Below are 21,496 nucleotides of genomic sequence, written 5' to 3'. Positions count from 1 at the left end.
GTCTTTATGTGATCCCTTTTCCTAGGCATGACATATTGTACGTTGAGCACGTTTCACTCATGAATGAGCACGAATGTATGCGGATTGTTCATGAAAAGCTGAAAAGTATGCATTCAAGGAAGTCACATTCCATGTCTCTTCCTTGGCATGACACAGTTGTAAAAAGAGCACAAGAACGTTTGAGCACCAAGCATGGGCATTTCCGTTGTGAATTGCCACAGTTGATTGCTTTAGATCAGAAGAGAACGATTGGATCTCATTGTTTGCATGTGTGTGGTGAACGGTTTGGCACTCCGTCTCTTTGTTCATCTACGTTGCATGCACAATCTTTGAGGAAGACAAGATTTTTTCCAGTCACTTTAAATGGAATAGATATGTTCATGGTTTTGTGTTGGAAATGGGTTCAAGAATTTTCAGCCATGGAGATTCTTAAAGAAGAAAGAACCATGACACTCGACGAAGTTGAAAAATTGAAGGAGCCACACAAGACTTTGTGTTGCTTTCGGCAAGGCCCAAAGAAGCAAGCGTTGCAGACCTTTATGAAGTTCAAGTACCACATGACCCACACATCAGAGTGGGCCGGCGAAGAGTCCCTTCCAAGATTCTGAATGCTATTGGCGATCTCCCTCGACGCCATACAGTTCGGTACCAGTACCTCACTTTGAAAAGAAGGGGTTGTCACGTGACACATCCAACCCTATGTGTCCGTGGCTAAGCTACTTCATCACAAGGGTTCCGTCAGTCCAGTCGGTCTAGATTAGAAGTGTTCTGGCACTTTTGTGAGTCTGTTCGCAGACCGTGCATGCCTAGTCACTTAGTGTAGATACATATCCTCTGGTTGCACACAGCATGATCATAAGCATTCCCATCAGAATCCTTCAGGGGAATTTTCCAGAGCATTTAGCCTATTTTACCTATTTTTGACATTTTTCACTTATTATTTTTAAGTGACTTTTGTTGGAAAGTACGTAGGGCAAATTGAGTAAGTTTGTATATAAGCAAATCTAGACTAGCACTAATTGGCAGAAGAGGCAGCAGGAACTCCACCGCTCAACAGGCAACTTCTCAAGCAAGAACCCTTTGGTGGCGACTTTCCCTCCAAGCAGAGATCCCCCATGCTAGCGTTTTCCCTTCAAATCAGCCCTAGCGTTTTCATCAACCTCAGCATGGGCAATTCCTTCAGCAGGTAGCCCTTGCCCAGCAGATCCCAGGCCTAGCGTTTTTGATCCAAGGCGACACCGCAAGAAGACTCCCAACCTAGCGTTTTCAGCAGATCTTCACCACAGAGTCACCACAGGACATAGCGTTTTCAGCAGATCCTCATCGCCAAGCATCAGCCAACCTAGCGTTTTTCATACAGGTATCGTCTGCCACAGATTTCAGCCCTTGGCGATATTTCAGCAGGTCATTTCAGCATTTTTCCATAGCCCATTAAGCCCCACAGTAGCAGCAGTTTTTCAGCCATAAAGACCAGCGAAATCAGCGTTTTCCACAGCGTATTCAGCCATAGCAGAATTCAGCCGGCAGCGTTTTTGGACAGCAGATAAAGACCATCAGATTTCAGCCCTTAGATCGGTCTGGCCATCACTGTCGTCGTCATTGATATAGCCTAGACTTGCATCAGCCACATGCATCCCCATTGTACCAGTTTGTGCAATCAATAGTAGACCGCTCTCGCCGACGAGAGTGGGGCCTTCGGAGGAGGGTTTTACGACGTCTCTGGTGTCGTATTCTCTTCTCTCTCTCTCTCTCTCAGTCTCATGCATTTCCATTCACAGTGTCCATTCACTTTGTTTGTGTCCATTGCACTCTCTCATTAAGAACAGAAGGCTCTCCCTTCCATAAGAATAAAAGGAACCTTGAGCACAGTTCGGAGCACTCGTCTTGAGCGAAGTTCAAACATTCATTCCGCTGCACCTTACAACCGCACGACCCACACATCAAAGTGGGCCGGCGAAGAGTCCCTTCAAGGATTCCGGATGTTATTGGCGATCTCCCTCGACGCCATACAGTTCGGTACCAGTACCTCACTTTGAAAAGGAGGGGATGTCACGTGACACATCCAACCCTGTGTGTCCGTGGACAAGCTACAGCACGATAAGGGTTCAGTCAGTCCACTCAGTCTAGATTTAGAAGTGTTCTGGCACCTTTTGAGTCTGTTCGCAGACCGTGCATGCCCAGACACTTAGTGTAGATGCATATCCTCTGGTTGCACACAGCATGATCATAAGCATTCCCATTAGAATCCTTCAGGGGAATTTTCCAGTGCATTTAGACTATTTTCCCTATTTTTGACATTTTTCACTTATTATTTTTAAGTGACTTTTGTTGGAAAGTAGGTAGGGCAAATTGAGTAAGTTTGTATATAAGCAAACCTAGACTAGCACTTTTTTGGCAGAAGAGGCAGCAGGAGCACCTTGCTCAACAGGCAACTTCTCAGCAAGACCAACCCCCGCGACTACTCTGGTGTTTTCTCCACAGAAGACCTAGCGTTTTTGCATCAGATCAGCCTTGGCAATTTGTGTCCAGCAGATCAACCCTGCCGTCGTCAAGACACAACAGATCAGCCTAGCGTTTTGCATTTGCAAAGCAACCGGCGACAACAGCAGATTTTCAGCCCTGGCGTTTTTGCATCTGCATTATACCCCAGCGTTTTGCAGATTCTCCGCGACGGAACCTCGAAAACCACCAGCGTTTTCAGTTTTCAGCCTTTAGACACCGCAAAAGAACCCCCGAACCTCGCAGATCTCACCTTCCCGGAGCAGTTCCTCGCCGCACGGTCAGTTTCCACAAGGTTTACAGTTTCAGCCCGGAAAACGCAGATTTCAGCATCTACGTTTTCAACGCGTCATCGTCGTACCGTCATCATCGGCATCAACACCGACATAGAGTCAAAATTCAGCAGATAAAGATTTGCAGATTTCAGCCCTTAGAGTTTTCAGTTTTCAGCCCGTCTCGTCGTCGACATCATCGGCAAGTCCAAGCATTGTAGAGATTTGTGCAATCATAAGTAGACCGCTCTCGCCATAGAGAGTGGGGCCTTCGGAGGAGGGTTTTACAACTTCTCTGGTGTCGTATTCTCTTCTCTCTCTCTCAGTATCATGCACTTTCACGCACAGTGTCCATTCATTTTGTTTGTGTTCATTGCACTCTCTCATTAAGAACAGAAGGCTCTCCCTTCCATAAGAACAAAAGGAACCTTGAGCACAGTTCGGAGCACTCATCTTGAGCAAAGTTCAAACATTCATTCCGTTGCACCTTACATCAAGTTTGTAGGAGACATCACTAATCTTCTTGATAATTTGGAATGGTCCACAATATCGCGAAGATAATTTCGAGGATTGATCAGTACGGATCATTTCAAAGTCCTTCGGTACCTTAAGGTACACCCACATCCCCTCCTAGAGATGACAAGGTTGTCGATGCCGGTTAGCATAAAAGGTGGCCTGAACTTGGGTAGTCTTTATGCTTTCCTTAGCGATCACGAGCATTTCCCGCATGTCATGCAAGAAATCGGCCACGGATTGCATCTTTAACCCCCTTGATTCTATCAGTGATCAATGGTTGCAACTCATAACCATACATAAGCATGAAGGGGAAGTAACCTGTAGCCGAGTGCTTAGTACTATTATAAGCAAATTCAATCTCTAAAAGATAACGTTCCCAATCACATTGACGGCACAAGACATATGCACATAGCATATCCTTCATGGTTTGATTAGTGCATCCAGCTTGTCCATCAGTTTCAAAATGATCCAAGGACGACATAGCCAAGCGGGTATCCAGTTTCTTGAAAACCATTTTCCAAAGAGCCAGTGGATTTGGGATCCCGGTAACAGACAGTTTCCTTGAGCAATTCATGGAACTTTATATAAGTACACCCCAAAGAGCTTTGCAAATTCATGGATTTTACGGTAGTGCAAGTAGGAAGAAAATGTGTCATTTCTCGTTCAACGACGACCCAAATGGCATTATGACCACGATTGGTGGTCCAAGGCAATCCAACTACAAAATCCATAGAAATGCTAGTCCATTTCTTATTGGGAATTTGTAGAGGATGTAAGAGCCTAGCACGCTATTCATGTTCAAATTTAGTAAGCTCACACCACGCATTCCCACACATATAGTCAACAAAAGATTTCATGTGTGGCCAATAGAAGTACAGACTTACTAAGGCCAAAGTACGGTGTATGTAAGGGTGTCCCGCGCTTGGAGCATCATGACACTCGACCAAAATCTTATGGTGTATGTCCTCATCAACAGGCATACACACCATGGAAGCTTTCGTACGTTATACGATTGCCCATATCGTACATTCATACGGCCTACAATCAAACCTTTTTTTTTTTATATAACCTATACCTTGAGTCTTTGGTCTTTGTGCCCACTCCATAGTCACAAGGGACGCTCATTTTCGGGCTTCCTGTCCCCATTTGTCGTCCCACCCTCTTTTTTACACTAAATCCATTTGAGCCCCGTCCCCTGTCTCCACTCCTCAAGACACCTCCCTTGTGACTATGGCCCACTCCCTAGGTCATTTTTCATAAGTTTGTTAGGCCCTTTAACCTTAGACCTAGGTATAGTCCTAAATCATGAGGTAATTTGCATATGTTTTTTATGGTTTTGGGGAGTTCTTTTTTTTAAACACACCGTATTTATCCAAACTTTCACAAAATGTTGACGTGTCAAGCCACTAAAGACTTGAGCCAACCTATAGATCCCGGCCAAGGGGCCTAAACCCTAGAAGAAGCAGAAGAAGACAAAAGTGTTTACGTGCCTAGGGCTTATAATAAAAAATAAAGCAGGACCAACACAAACAAGAAGCCTAGTGTACAAACTTGATGACGTGACTAGATTGTACAACAATTCCGTAATCTGCATTCGCAGGATGACGTGGCATTGTACGACAACCTGTGTTTATGTCACAAGGCGGGCACCACGTGCCAATAGAAAAGAACAGACTGAACAGACTTTTAGCACTTCAATAACAATTGAACTGAGAGAGAGAGAGAGAGAGACGACACGCGACACGGAGTGGCGGAATTCCACCCCAGAGAGTATTAGCCCCAAACCTTGGCGCCTCTTTCGGTATCTCTTTATATTGCATCATCAAAGTACAAGCCGGTACTCCAGAGTCTAGACTCTACACCTTCTCCAGGAAGCATGCCAGAGAATGAACTCTAGCCTCATATTTAAAGGCCCTTGGCCTAAAAAGCAATTACAGTGAAAAAGCCTTCAAAACTCAAAAGCTTCTCATCCAAAAAGCAATGCCAAAAGCTGCCAGCGCAATTTACAAAAATCCGTATAGCTTGCCACATCATAAGCCAGCGCAAAACGCCGAAATTCGTACAACCTTCCACGTCATCATGTCAATGCAATTTTCAAAAATCTGCCACGTCATCAGTTTGGCGTTTGTCCGGATCCTATTTTATTTTAATCCTTTATGTCACTTGGGGCCCCATCGAACGGGGTCCCCATAAGTTGGTAGGACTTCTTCTGTTACTTGTTCTTCTTAGGGTTTAGGCCTCTAGGCCACATCTGTAAGTTGGCTCCATTCTTTAGGCTTTGACACGTCAGCAGTTTGTTACATCTCTCCTTCTTGAAAGAGAGTAATCGTCCGCGATTACAGCATATCTGCAAAACACCTCAAGTTAGCTCAAAAATTTCCGAGGGACGTTCCGAGGGACAATCAATTTGCTCTTTTTATTAAGGAATTAGCTTCTCCTTTCTACTCTTTTGATCAAGCAATTAGCTTCTCCTTTCGGCTGTTTTGATCAAGGAGTTAGCTTCTCCTTCCTACTCTTTTGATCAAGGAGTTAGCTTCTCCTTTCTTCCAGATCGGAACTCTTGATATTCCGGCGTAGTAAAATTAGCCATCACCTCCACACCGTACTGATCTTCCATGGGTGTCTTGATGCACTAAAAAATTACATACCCAGGTATTCCTAATCCAATCAGGAATATTCAGTAATTGGCACATCACAATGCAACACAATGCTCACATATGCATGTTACAAGACATAGAAACATAAAGCCGCCGATGAACACTCCCCCCGCAAATAACCATCCAGGTCCGGGACATGAGCTGTTCAACGACTCCCTCGTCACTCCTCCCGCAAATAACCTAAAAAGGTCCGAACCATGAGATATAGAGCAGAGTTACCCGGAACGTGGAACGGGAACGGCGACGGGCCTCCCTGCGGAACGGGGGAACGGGAATGGGCCCGGAACGGGAACGGCGCGGAACGGCAGGCTAAAAAAACACCCAAATATTATTTTTTTTAGCGTTATGTGTTTGAATACAAGTAGTATTAGAGTCCTTTGACTCTAATACCCACAAAAAACACGATTCGAAGACCATTTAACCTTATTATGACTTGATTGGGATGTGAGGCGCCCAGAGTACATAGCCAGATGAACAACAATGAGCAAACACAATGCCCATAGTACATACACAATGCTCTCAAATAATTGCAAAAGTAGTAGTCAGAGATAACACTTTGGAATTAATTATGGCTAACATAGTAACAAGCCTCAAGGGCCGCCAGCGGCCAAGGTGCTACAAAAAAACCAAAGGGGAGCAAAGTTCAAACCAGACTTCAGTGACCACAATACCAAAACACTGAAGGTGACAAATACCATAAAGATGCTAGTAGCTACAAATGGCAAAGAGGGCAAGGCTCAAGCAGCCATACAAAAAGGTGGATAAATGGCAAAGACTCAAGACTCAAGAGCCACTAGCCTGAGAGGCCTCCCAATCCGTAGTAGCCGGCTGTAAAACATGCACATCCTCCCATTCCTCATCATCGAGGTCTAGGTCCGGCTCGATCTCAGCCACAGATGAAGTACCTGGTGTTGGTGGATGTGCATCTCCACCCGCCTGAGAAGCCTCTTACTCCATCTCCCACTGTGTAAAAGGATCTATCTGTTTGTCTGTACTCTTGCAAAGCATTTTCAAATTTGCGCTGACGAAGACAAGATCATTAGCCTTCTCCACTCCAAGCCGATTTCTCTTCTTGGAAGCAATGTGGCTAAAGGTACTCCACAATTGCTCCAAGCATGAGGTACTAACTGACTGGCTGAGAATACGGATCGCCAATCTCTCAAGCTCAGGGCCATCATAGCCATAGTCCTCCCACCAAAGCACTGAACCTATTTTCCTGCGATCAATCTGAGCATCTGGACTACCAAATGACCCCCGCATCTCTCTGTACTGTCTCAGCTGATCTCTGACAATGCGTCGCCCATCTCTGTCTAGAACCATCTTGTTTAAGATCTCTGTAAATTGGTTCATGACTTCCCTATCTGTCTCTTGCCCTGCACCTTGGAACTCTGGATCCACCATGTACGTTGCCCTGTGTAAAGGAGAGGCATATGAATTCCACCTCGAGCTGCAAAGCGCATGGATCTCCTCATATCGCTCTGCGTTCGGCTCAAGCTGTGCAAGCTGCTCAATCATGCGGTCCATTGCCTCATAAATCTTGCCAATGCAAGGATCCATGCCATCCAGAACTCGAAGCAAATGAACCACCGGTTTTACCTGTGCATCTAGACTCTTGAGCTCCTTCCAGAACTCAAGATCCTCTGCCTTATCCTTGCACAAAATCCCTGCAACTGTCTTTGCATAGGGGGAGGTGGTGAACTCATCACTGATGAAGACCTGTCGGACCGCATTTTGACATTCAGACAGCCTGCGTACAAGAAGAAAGTTGAATGCGAAGCGGGTATCTGAATACTTTAGAAGCACTTTGCCGCCCGACCTCTTGAGGTACTCTGTCACGAGGACGTGGCAACTGCTAACCTTAGTTGTTGGTTTCTTTCCAATGATTTTTGTTTAATTTTTGAGACCCTCTTTTTGAAGTTGCAAATGGTCGGACATTGTATGGCCAATGTGAACGGTAGTTTCACCCGCAGACGGGAAGTTGGTCGGCACTGGTATCCGTATGGTAAGAGGATGTCTAGGCTCAGAGCAAGATCATACAGGTCCCCCCCGTCGCACTTAGCAAGTTGGTGGATACTAGGAAGTGAACTCAATAAAGGCATAAAGTCAAGGTGGGATCACCAACAGAAAGTATCCGACAGTTGGGCCACATTGCACTTTTGGATGCGGTCCCAATGAGGATAGATGGTCAGAAGACCAGCGAGAGCCCGACGGAAGCATCTCCTAAAAATTAGGGAACTGCTATTCTGGGCCGTGAAATGTGTTCGCGTCATTACCTTCGGTATGACCAAGGGAACATTTTAGTACTCTGATGCAAAGTCAACTGATGCACAAGTTGAGAGATTTTTAAGCAGGAAGCCCAATGCGGGGAAATTGCATGCATGAGTGCCAAGTGGCACTTTTTGGTCAATTTACCAAGTCTGGGAGAACAGAACCCGTAACTGACTTTGGAGAGCAGTTTTGGAGGCTGTTAACTTGGATTTTCAGCCATTTCTCTCCATTTTTGAGCTTCCCATGACTTTGCCTAGGTCCAAGGAGCTCATTTTCAGCATTGGAAGGCATCAAATGCGTGTTTACAGGGCTGTTTTGCTGCGTTTTCAGCGATACGCAGGTTTTGGCAGCCATGGAAATCTTCTCCTTTTTGCATCTATTTGTTCACAGATGCATTACAGGTCAAGGGCAGAAGAGGGGGCGCTCGATTTATGCCGGGAGGATGCTTCATTGAGAACCTGTCACAGGTTAAGAGCTATGGAGTGCTTCCTTTCCCTCTCATGTACAGTGTGGTGCTAGGAGTGATGCCCTGCACACTACACACTGCTCTCTCTCTCCCCTACGTGCAGTTATGTGATGCCCCACAAGAGGGCTACTCATTTGACTGATGTACAGTTGTGTGGGTTCATGCTTTTGTGCTGAAGCAAGAGCCTCCTTGAGCAGAAACAGGGGTAGCTAACTGCTGCTCCAAAGCAGGCACTGGTGAGGGTCATAACCTCACCGTACAAGTGCAAAATCAGCGCTGTGTATGCGCTGTAAATTCACTGTTTTTCAGCCATACGGACGCCAGGATCATTGGGAATCGTGCCCCACTGGCAAAGGACAGTTAGGGGATTGTTTGAGGCTGAAAACAGGGCAAAAACCAGTAAATACAGCGTGCTGAATTTAATATTTTTGGACAAGAATCAGAGGGTATACGACAGTGCAAGCGAGTTCCAGCAGGGGAATTGGTTTCGCGCAAGTTTTGGGACTGTTATGCTGCCGAAATTTGGCCAAATCAAATGGTATCTAGGTGGATACACGTGAAGGATTCCCAGGACCTTACCTTGTAATTTACCCTCCTAAAGAATAAAGAAATACCGAAAGGGGCGCCAATTTTGGGGCCTACTGGTTGTCGGCTTCTGCTCGGAGCATTCTAGCTTCCAAGCCGTGTGTGTATTCAAGTGTTAACTCCCGTCGCAGGTTTTCTTTGCAAAGTGCTCTGTGTGTGTGTCTAAAGTAAAGAATTTCGGGTGAAAGCCAACGCCTACCGCCCTACGGGCCGGTTTCATACTCACTCCGAACCAAGTTGTGATTGTTGATGAAAGTAACCATCTTCACTGCATCAGCAATGACTGGAGCAATCCAGTCTAGCTTGCCGATGTCTTTTAGAAGGTTGTTCAAGCAGTGTGCCATGCAAAAGTACACTGTCACATGCGGATAGTGGCCCTCTATGATAGCTGCTACTGCCCTGTTTGATGCCTCCCCATCTGTGACAAAGGCCACCACGTGTTGCTCACCGATGGTTTCTATAGCCGTTGTCCACTCTGCAAAGAGAACATCGGCGGACTTGCCACTCTCAGTGGCATCATGAGAGTGCACAAAGTACATCTCTCCACTGGAGTATGCGACGAGACCATGGATAGATCTCTTCCTTGTATCGCTCCACCCGTCAGCAATGAGGGAAACGCCATGTTTTACCCAAAGACGCTGAATGTTGAGGGTTGCTTGCTCCACGAGAGCCTTCTCTCGATCGAGCAAGGTGGTTCAGAGAGCCTCTGAAGATGGCGGCACATAGCCAGTGCCATACTCTCCTATCCGTTGCACCATGACTTTCCAATACTCCGACCTATTTCGATCAAACATAGAAGAGGTTAGTATCAAAAAAGTGGAAACGACGATAACGGAAGAAATGAGAGAGAAGATTGATAAATCATAAAACAATGAACATACCTCGCTGCGACAAATGGGATATGGTCGTGATAGAAGAATCGGGCCACGGCCGCATCCACCTCTTCCTTCTTCTTTGGGTCCCAAGAGGTGGCAAGGGTCTTTTGGTGACGAATTGGACCTTTTGAAGATGCACCAACACCTACACCGGGTAGAGAGGAAGAAGGGAAAATGAGGGTCTTTGGATCAATACCTTTGCGTGCCGGCTTGGCTTTATGGTTGAATTGCCGATCCTTTTCCTCGAGCTCCTTCCTCTTCTCGATGGTTACGTTGGCACAAAATTTCACCTCATGTCCCGGCACTCGAAGAAAGTGTGCCCTCACTTTGTCATGCCCCCCTTTCCGCGTGTAAGAGCATAGCTTGCATCCCCATGCACAAGAACCTCCCGCCGCCGACAAGGTGCCCTCCGAGGTCACTTCATCCCACCACGACCATTCCTTCGCCTTTTGAGTGTTGCCCGCATGAACGGAGGGGGTTGAACGAGAAGAAGAGGCCATGGATGATGGATTATCCGTGAAAGAGAGAGCTTGATCTTGAACTTTGAGAGAGAGAGAGAGAGGGCTTGAGAGAGAGAGGCTTGCCGCTTGATTCCGTGAGAGCTTGAAAGAGAGCTTGAGCCTTGAGCCTTGAAAGTTGAGGGTTAGAACTTAGAAGTTAGCCCAAGAGAGAGAGAGGTTGAGAGCTTGAGCCTTGAGGCATGCCGCGGCGCCACACTATGGCTTGAGAGTTGAGAGCAAGGCTCAAGCAAGGGAGAATGGGCCTTGAGGCTTGATGAGTGTGTGAAGAATGGGAGAGGAGGGGGGCATTATATACTTTTTTCACTGCTGAAAATGGCCGTTGGCTGCCCAACAGTCATTTTTTTAAATTTCAAAAACTGCCGTTGGGGCCGTTCCGGCCCGTTCCGGTGACAGCTTTCAGCCGGAACGCCGTTCCGTTCCGACACGTTCCAGAAACCTCCAGCCGGCCGTAACGTCGTTCCGGCGTTCCAAGGCCCTAAAATGCCGTTCCCCGGTAACTCTGATATAGAGACCTTTTACAACCAAACGCCCCCCAGACCACAGCCTACGTCGTTTGGAGGTGTTGAGAGTAACCACTGCTCAGACTTCTTAATACTCCCCCCGTAAATAACCATGCAGGTTCGGGCCATGAGTAACAACAACAATATCCCCCCCGTAAATAACCACAAGGGTCCAGGCCATGAGTAAAAACAACACTTTTCAATCATTCAATACTCCCCCCGCAAATAACCGCAAGGGTCCGGGCCATGATTATGAACAAGCATTCTCAAACATCTTTTCTCACTACTCCACCCCGGAGTAAAATCACCAATCATTGAAACCAGTATTAAAACCAGAGTCAACAATTCAAATCGGCACCAAGACAGGTTCAAAACAGATACCATCCATTTCAAACAAATTCCAAACATGATCACCAAACAAGTTCTCAAACAGATTTCAAACTTAAAAAGCAATCTCGACATCAATCGAGCTCGAAAAGTCGATTGGCTTTCCATCCTGGAACCTGCACCAAAAAATTAGGGTTAGGTTCATTCCGTATGGTCGTAGCCGAGTACAGCATGGTCCATCAGCTCTTGGACAAACAATGTTTCTTTGACGGCGATGGTAGTCCCAAGATAGCAATCGCACTGGACCTCCAAGGTCATCTGCTCGTGAAGAGACATCTACTGAGAGATGTCGAGAAATTTCAAGTTATAATCTGCTAGGGTTTCCATGGCAAGCATTTCAAAATACCCCACTCTGCTAGAAGTTGCACTCCGAAGGAAGATGTCAGAAACCATATAACTTCGGGCAAAAAAAATTTCTTGAAAGCTTCCCAAGTACTTGGAGTATGCTGCTTGGTATAGCTGTAGACATCAACATCTGCATGGCACTGCTTCTGAGAAAAACAATGACTTGAAACAAATCTGGATCCTTCTCTTGCAAGTGATCTTAATTGGCTTATGCCCTGTAAGACATGAGCGGTGAAGACGGGAGCGTGCCTGATGCGCGATGAAGTAATGGTGGGAGTGGATAATAAGTCCGGGTTGCAAGGAGAAGATCCCTCAAATAAAATGTGGCTAATAAGTCCGGGGTGAAGGACGAAGATCCCTCAAATAATATTCCAATAGCTCTGTCTTCTCTTTTGTAGGACCGGTATGCTTTCAGAAAAGCACACGCCTGATGCTCTGATAACACTGTCACAAGGCGGGCACCACGTGCCAATAGAAAAGAACAGACTGAACAGACTTTTAGCACTTCAATAACAACTGAACTGAGAGAGAGAGAGAGACGACACGCGACACGGAGTGGCAAAATTCCACCCCAGAGAGTATTGGCCCCAAACCTTGGCGCCCCTTTCGGTATTTCTTTATATTGCATCATCAAAGTACAAGGCGGTACTCCAGACTCTGCACCTTCTCCAGGAAGCATGCCAGAGAATGAGCCCTAGCCTCATATTTAAAGGCCCTTGGCCTAATAAGCAGTTACAGTGAAAAAGCCTTCAAAACTCAAAAGCTTCTGGTCCAAAAAGCAATGCCAAAAGCTGCCAGCGCAATTTACGAAAATCCCTACAGCCTGCCACGTCATCAGCCAACGCAAAATGCGGAAATCCGTACAGCCTGCCACGTCATCATGTCAGCGCAATTTTCGGAAATCTACCACGTCATCAGTTTTAGCGCGTGTCCGGATCCTGCTTTATTTTAATCCTTTATGTCACTTGGGGCCCCATCGAACGGGGTCCCCATAAGTTGGTAGGACTTCTACTGTTACTTCTTCTTCTTAGGGTTTAGGCCTCTCGGCCACACCTGTAAGTTGGCTCCATTCTTTAGGCTTTGACACGTCAGCAATTTGTTACAGTTTAGCGCTGACAGTTTGTGATGTTGCAGCAGTACAGATTTCTGCGTTTTACGCGCTGACAAATTTTGGAGAGCATATGAAACCAGCCCATAGGGTAGTACACTTCAGCTTTCACCCAAAACTTTACTTTAGACTTTAGGACACACAGAAACTTTGCAAATAAAACCCTGTAACGGGAATTGACACTTCAAACACACAAGGCTTGGAAGCTAGAGCGGAACCAAGCAGACGCCAACACCTGTTGTCCCCAAAGACTTGCATTCAAAGAGGGAATAAAACCTGCGCTTTCCTACGAGCTGTCCCGCATAATCCGGGCTGAAAACGATCTATTCTGGCCCGGTTTCAACAGCATAACTGTACTAGGACGCTTCACAGACAGTGTCCCCAAGTAATAAGTGACTTTCCCGGCGCATACGGACACTCTTCAAAACCTGTCGAGAATTTGCAGCACGCTGAATTCTCTGTTTTCTGCCCTGAAAATGCGCCAAATCACCCGCACAGCGATCCCCTCGCGTCCCCGGACCTCTTGGGGGTATTAGAGATCGTTTAGGGCCGAAACCCTAAACCTGCAAAAATACACAGCAGGCTGTATTTCCCTGTTTTGGGCTCCGTTTCGTGAGCCGGTCGCATCCGTAGCAAGTCCTCGAGCTCCCGCACCTGTAGGGCTACTTGCCCTTTGAATCAGACAAGATTTCTTGCGTGAAATCTCTCCAAATTCACATGTACCTACGGGGGATTAGCAACTAGCTAATCTAGTACCTGTGCAAGAGGCTCTTGCCTCGGAATCGCGCATGAACCCACACAACTGTACATACAGATGAAAAGCCCTCGAGCGGGGCATCACGTTGTATTCAAAAGGGGAGAGAGGTGCGCAAGAGCAAAATCATCGCGCCACATAGTGCAAGGGAGAAGGTAAGCTTTCCATTAAACCTAAAACACCTCCACCAACTACTCACACACACACTGTAAGTCGGGGGGGGAGAGAGAGAGAGAGAGGAAGCGCTCAAGTGGATTTTGCGCCAATTTTAGCAGAGGTGGCTTGGTTTGACCTTCTGAGGCTTGTGGTGCTACCAAGAGTCCACTATGCCTCTTTTGAGTTAAATTCCTAGTACCCACCGACTTATAAGTGTAGCGAGGGGGCCTAAATGACTTTGAAATGAGCCTAGACACCCTTTTACTGCTTGGATTCCAGTGCCGGTCGGCCCGACCAACTCATGGTGACAAGGCCTTCCCGTATGCGGGTTAAAGTTTAAACTATCGATCGTCGGCCACTTCACACTGGCCACACAATGTCCGACCATTTGTGACTTCAAAAAGAGGATCCCAAAATTAAATAAAAAACATCGGAAAGATACCAACAACTAAGGTTAGCAGTTGCCACGCCCTCGTGACAGTAATTAGCAATTGCCACATCCTCGTGACAGCAGATGCTTTAGGCCAGTTGCTTTTAGACTTACAGCTTTTCATGTAAACTGCTCTTGGGCCTAGGGCCTTTAAATATGAGGGTGGGCTCTCCTCTTTGGCACCTTTGCGGGAGCAAGTGCAGAGTGGAGCCACCTCCTGTGTATGGAGTTGAAGCAATATAAAGAAATACCGCAAGGGGCGCCAGGGTTTGGGGCAAGGTCTCTCTTAAGGTGGAACTCCGCCACTCTCTCTCTCTCTCTCTCTCTCTCTCTCTCTCTCTCTCTCTCTCTCTCTCTCTCTCTCTCTCTCTCTCAGTTCAATTGTTTTGAAGTGCTTAAAGTTTTCTGTTTTATTCTTTTCCGTTGGCACGTGGTGCCTTCCCATTACACTGGTAATAGAGCTCTTGCTTTTCTCAAAGCATACGGGTCCTACCAAGAATAGACAGAGCATCATGGCATTTATGGATTCGGCGGAGTACCTACAATTTCTTCTCGACAAGCTTCGCCACATACTTTCATGGCATCCGCAACAGAATCTCCCAATGCTGCAGGGTTTCCAACAATTTCTGAATTACATGTTACCCCCTCTCATGCCCCAAGTAGTACCCCATCCTCCGACACCAGAAAGTCCAAGAGCCTCTAACCGGCAACCTTCTCAACATTCCGTTCCGATTAGGAGAGTCTTCAGGAATATGGTGCAGCAGTCTAACCCTGATCCAGTGCAACTGCCTCTGCCATCGACGTTGCCACCACCACCGCCACCAAGATACGATGGTTGGAGCCCGTATGAATATCCTTATTATCCGTACCCTGGGTACGCACCTAACCAGCCAAAAGATTTCAAAGATGACGGCACGACAATAAAAATTTCCACCTTTTCTGGGGTAAGATCGGAAGAAAACTTTACAACATCTATGCTTTGGGGAACTATATGGAAGAATCCAAGATTTCTCGAGCGACGGGATTTCTTAAAGATAATGCAATGGTGGAGTTCAATCGCGACACAACCACATGCTCCAAGGACATGGCAAGCTTTCAAGACAGTTTTTGCACGTAGTTATATGACTTTCCTGTTTGACGATCACATCTTGTCAGAATGGGGCAACTTGAAAATGCTTGCCTCGGAGACTATGGAAGATTATAACCAAAGGTTTCTCGATGTCTACCTTCCGGTGTCTTTCTTCGAGTTGATTCCCTTTGAAGACCAATGCGGGCAATACACCATTGGACTGCCATCACCGTTACAGGAGTATTGTTTGTCCAAGCAAGTATCGACTATGCAAGATCTTATGGACCATGCAGCGGTTGGCTACAAACTGATGAAAGGAAAGCTAGAGTTTACCACAGCAGTAACTCCAGCAAACAATCAAAACTCCCCGCAACAACCGACCAATCCTTGGGAGTTTCATGAGTGTCAACCCCAATGGCCTCGTCTGACACAGCGTCAACGAGAAACCCTATAACAAGAAGACCAATGCTTTGAATGTTTTCAAACCGGGCAAACCTTTAATACATGTCCTCCAAAAGATCCCCTGGCTAAGAGAGCTAGACTTGCTATTGGACTAGTACCTGATATTTATGGCATAAACCTCAAGAGTTCATATGAATTGTGCAGATCATATGGCAAAGTCAAGGGCTTGAAAGCCCTGATTTTTTTTTATTTAAGAGCTCCTAAAAATTCCATCCAGAATTGGTGAAGCAAATGGACTTTGATTATGATTTACAAGGACGCAGAATTGAAGCCGAGCTAGTTATAGGACAAACTCACAAAGTGGAACCGCTCATTGGGGCTCTTCAAATAACTATCCAAGGATACCATGGAAAAGTTGATTTCCACATCATGAAGTTAGGCAATTGCGACGTTCTCTTGGGCATGCCTTGGCACAACAAGAATGACGCGACACTCGAGATCCAGAACCGCACAATTACCTTGATGTAGAAGGACAAGCCAATCGTCCTCAAAGTTCGGCTGTCCGAACAAAAGCCGAATGAATTTTCTAGTTGATGTGTATTTAGATGCTTTTGAGCTTCGTTTGAGAAAGTACCGTTTGAAATTTGTTTGAAATGGATTGTATATGTTTTAAACATTCTTGGTGTCAATTTGAATTGTTTGACTCTGGTTTTAAATATTGGTTTCAATGATTCGTGATTTACTCTCGGGTGTAGTAGTGAGAATGTTGTTTGATAATGTTTGAAGCTCAGAATGACGCAAACAGGATGTCTGGGGAGCGTTTTATTGTATGCTTGAAAACCTCACAATGATGCAGACAGGTTGTCTGGGGAGTTTTACGTTGGAAAACCTTTGAACAACGCAGACGCGATGTCTGGGGAGCGTTTAGTTGTATGCTTTGAATCCTCCAAGCGACGCGGGGTGCAGTCTGGGGAGCGTTTAGTTGTATGCTTGAATCCTCCAAGCAATGCAGGGTGCAGTCTGGGGAGCGTTTGGTTGTATCAGTCCTATGAGCGGGGAGAGTGACAAGGTAGTCGTTGAGTAGCTTTGTACCACAGACCGTCTGTCTCGTAGGAGTGCGTAGCGGCGGCGTTTGTTGTGTCTTGTAACATACACATGTGAGCATTTGTGTTGCATTGTGATGTGTCAACCACTGAATATTCCTAATTGGGTGAGATTGCTTGGGTATGTAATTTTAGTGCATCGAGACACCCCGTTACAAATCAGCGCGGTCTGGGTGTGATGGCTGATTTTGCTACGCCGGAATATCAAGAGATTCGATCTGGAGTGAGAAAATTCATTGTCCCTCGGAGAGAAATTTTGTAACTAACTTGAGTTGTTTTGCAGATACACGATAATCGCAGACAATTACTCTTCTTTCAAGAAGGGGGGATGTCACAAACTGCGGACGTGTCAAGCCACTCAAGACTTGAGTCAACTTGCAGATCCCGACCGAGGAACCTAGACCCTAGAAGAAGCAGAAGAAGACTAAGTGTTTACCAACTTACAGATCCTCGCCAGGTGGGGCCACATACTAATAAAATATCTTACCAACGTATGGGTTACCATCCGCCGATGGGGCCCAAGTGCCTGGGGGCTTACAATAAAAAATAAAGCAGGACCTACACACACAAAAAGCCTAGCGTACAAAATTGATCACGTGGCTGGACTCTACAGCAATTCCGTAATCTGCGTTGATTGGATGACATGGCACTGTAAGGCAGCCGCGTTGGCAACAGCTGCTCGCGTGGCAGCAATACGGATTTCCGTGTTTTACGTGCTGGTAGATTTTGGAAAGCAAATGATTTTAGGCCAGTTGCTTTTATACTTACAACTTTTCATGTAAACTGCTTTTGGGCCAATGGCCTTCAAATATGAGGGTGGGCTCTCTTCTCTGGCACATTTACAAGAGCAAGTGTAGAGTGGAGCCACCTCCTATGTACTGAGTTGAAGCAATATAAAGAAATAGCGAAAGGGGTGCCAAGGTTTGGGACCAGTGCTATCTTGGGGTGGAACTCCGTACATCCGCGTCTCTCTCTCTCTCTCTCTCTCTCTCTCTCTCTCTCTCTCTCTCTCTCTCTCTCTCTCTCTCTCTCTCTCTCTCTCTCTCTCTCTCTCTCTCTCTCTCTCTCTCTCTCTCGCGTTGTTTTACAGTGCTTAAAGTTGTCTAGTCTGTTCTTTTCCATTGGCACGTGGTGCCCTCCCGTTACACAAACCGTATGATATAATATGAAATACACCGTATTTTCCCGTACAAAACCGTACCGTACTTTACGGTATGACCATACAATGGCAACCCTGGCACAAACTTTGCCTTCCTTAAAAAGTAATCCATCACGAACGGAATACTTCTCCACTACCTTTCTCTCCGTAGCCAATCGACGGGTGTCTGGACCGCCATTACTCTCTGAGCTATGTAATGCATTTTGGACTTGTCAACATATCTCATCAAAGTAAGGATCTGTCTTGCAATACCCTTGGAGAGAGAGAGAGAGAGAGAGAGAGAGAGAGAGAGAGAGAGAGAGGTCGATCGAGATCTTAGTAAACAAAAGAACATTCACCTCCGAGATCCTACTAAGGACATCAGCCCAGAGTGGCAGGGAACGGGCCCCTCCCATTCCCGGAACGCGTTCCCAACTAGGTCAGGGGGCCGGAACGGATGCACGGACGAAACAGCGTTCTCGGATTTTCTGTAACCGGAACGGTTGGGAGAATAGGTGGAACGGGAACGGAACGGGCATCCGGATTGAGTGGTTTGGGGAGGTGGGAGGAAAGAGAGGGGGTCTTCTCCTCTCCTATATAATCCAAGGATCTCAAGGCAATGAGACATATCTATTATCTCCCTCAACCCTAAATCCTAAACTTACCGTTCCAGCCCCCGTTCCTGTTCCGCTTTTTTTTTTTGGGGGGGGGGGGGGGGAGGCCGTTCCGGAAACGTTCTGGAGGCCCCCGTTCCCGTTCCGGGTAACTTTGCATCAGCCACTGCATTGGTAGCACCCTTACGGGAGTGTATCTCAAAGTCGAACTCCTACATGACCTCAAGAGTCAGCCCACCTGGCCTTCACCTCGAAGGTCAGGGTGATCACAAAGATATTTCAATGAATGGTGGTCAATCCATACCACGAAGCGGGCATCATATAGGTAATGACACCAAATTTTCAAAGCATGGATGACTATCAATTGTTCCTCCTCCTATGTGGAGTAACCGGTTTGCGAGTCCGTGAGCTTGCGACTTTCGAATGCTACAGGTCGGCTGTCTTGATAGAGAGCACCACCCATGGCATAATCGCTCGCATCCATTTCCACCACAAAGGATTTGTTCGAACCCTCTACTTGCAACATCCGTTGCAAATGTAATGAGTTGCTTCAATGTTGGGAAACATTGATTGAGCTCATTGGTCCACATGATAATCGACTAACACTACGCTTTTTGCTTTTAATGCTCTTGAGCAAACACATAATGGGTTCAACAATTTTGGTGTAGTCGTTGATGAAGTTCCTAAAAAATCCGATGAAACCAAGAAAAGATTTTGTATGGTTCATAAAACAGACCTTTGTAAGACCAGTCATACCTTTGCGGGAGCAAGGCGGATGCTATCAACCAAGATGACATGGTCAAGATGCAACAACTCTGTGCGAAAAAATTCGCACTTGGATCTAAGGGGATGGCTTCTTTGTGGCTGTGCCCAACCTTGTGAGGCTTTTCTAGGGTCTAAGCATCATGGGGGAGTTTTCTCAGATTTTATCTCGTTTGTTGCTTGTGGCGTTTTTGACCCTACATATTCTCATTTATTTGACATGGGTTATTGAGAAGTGGATGGGGCATTTTTATTCGCTCCCTATATAGGGAGGAGCGAGGGGCTTGGAGGGGGCAAGGGGGTGTTAAGAGTTTTGGCATCTCAAGTGAACTGGCCAAAGTAATCCCATTATTTATTTTGGCTTTTAGGTAGTTATTTTGCCTATTTGTCAAAGTTTGGGTAGGGCAATTTACTGAGGTGTATGTGACCCCTTCCCCCCATTGTACATTGTATCAGTTATTCATTGCCAAGGTTAATTGGTTCAAGACTCTCTCTCTCTCTCTCTCTCTCTCTCTCTCTCTCTCTCTCTCTCTCTCAAAACTAGTGCATTGTGGAAAAACGTAAAGCTGCCAAGTGGCATTGTCAACGCGAATTGCGGGACTATCCGTACAGTTTGCCACGTCAGCATGCCTACAAAAATTACTACATCTACCACATCAGCAATCCAATGCAAATTGTGGCAATCCGTATAGTTGCCACATCATCATCTTTGAGTGTGTATGTGTGCCGGCTTTACTTCTAGTGATTTGGGCCCCCATCGGACGGGGTCCCTTAAGTTGGTAAAACTTCTTCTGCCGCTTTTGCTTGGAATAACAGGTCTTGAGTTCAACTCTCCTCGTCGGATAGATCTTTAAGGTCTCTTGGGATAGTTTTCTACGACATTAAAATTCCCTTCTTTTCGGATGTGTGTGTGTGTACGTGTGCTAATAAGAAGAGGAAAAAGGTATAACCTTTCTATCACCCAAGTGTGATAGATTGGTTATGCCATTTCCCTCTTGACTAAGAGGTCTTGAGTTCAACTCTCCTTGTCGGATACATCTGTAAGGTCTCTTGGGATAGTTTCCTACAGACGTTAAAATTCTCTTCTTCTTCCTCTCTCTCTCTCTCTCTCTCTCTCTCTCCTCTCTCTCTCTCTCACAGGAAGGGGATGTTCATACCATTGCAGGAGGCCAGGGTAGCCGTGGACTTGATGTTACAGAGGGTGTTGAGCTGGTTGGCACGGGTGACATTGACATTGGGTACAGTGGCAGAGAGATTTTGAAGAGTGCACACGCAATCTGGACGCGTCTTCACCACGTCTTGCAATGGTGTGCAGCAATCAGCACCTACCTGCGTGCTGTTCCCTTGCTGTACGTATGGGAAGCAAGCATACAAAGTAGATGCATACGTTGTGCATTCTTGGCCGGCTCCCTCGTCTAATTTTGCCATTACTAGCACTACAACTAGCAGCCCCGACCACCTGTAACCAGCTCCTTGCTTTGTATTTTTCTCTCGCACCATCTTCTGCCCTCTTTGCTTCTCTGCTGTGCAAGCGCGGTGTGTGTGTGTGTGTGTGAGAGAGAGAGAGAGAGAGAGAGAGGGGGGGGGGGGGGGGTTCACAGTGTGTCGACAAAAAGGAGGGACCTTTTCATGAGGACTGAGCGGCTTTGAAGTTTGAAGACCGGTGACCGACTCCTCACGAGTCAGTACTCAGGCCATGTCACACAAGGGTCGGCGCCCAAGTGTCTGAAGTTTGAACTCGGGCGCGCCCGGACTTGCATGCCACATGTGGGAAATGCCCATTTTGTTACTTGAGTTAAAATTAGCACTTGATGTCTAATGGCGCATCCGCACAAGCTAGGGTAGAACCCCCGCTGCAGTTTTGATGTAACAGCTAGACTCTTTTCGCCCACTATGTTGAAATCGACAGAGTTTGGGTCTTGCACGTCTCATTTTCTAACGTTCGTAGGTCCTTAGGGGTGGAGCTACGCCCGTGTGAAACTGCTCTAAAAGATGAAAGCTGATTGGTTTCCCTGGTCGAGTACGACCCCTTGGATGAATTCATAATCGGGATCGACCTGAGTTAGCAC

At 46.5% G+C, this 21,496-nt stretch overlaps 1 protein-coding gene across 1 annotated transcript in view; it reads right to left on the bottom strand.

The window, feature by feature from the left end:
• LOC147423017 (non-specific lipid transfer protein GPI-anchored 15-like) overlaps positions 1–21,001 on the bottom strand; it is a 42,490-nt gene extending 21,489 nt beyond the window's left edge. Inside the window, exon 1 of the mRNA XM_086502150.1 lies at positions 20,585–21,001. Within this exon, the coding sequence (XP_086358276.1) occupies positions 20,585–20,927 (343 nt within the window). The 5' untranslated portion in view covers positions 20,928–21,001. The remainder of the gene's footprint in view (positions 1–20,584) is intronic.
• Positions 21,002–21,496: the final 495 nt, after the last annotated feature.

Source organism: Adiantum capillus-veneris, chromosome 26, assembly GCF_014529385.1.
Source record: "Adiantum capillus-veneris isolate H3 chromosome 26, ASM1452938v2, whole genome shotgun sequence".
In the NCBI taxonomy this organism is placed as follows: Eukaryota; Viridiplantae; Streptophyta; class Polypodiopsida; order Polypodiales; family Pteridaceae; genus Adiantum; species Adiantum capillus-veneris.
This window is presented reverse-complemented; position numbering and strand designations above follow the sequence as displayed.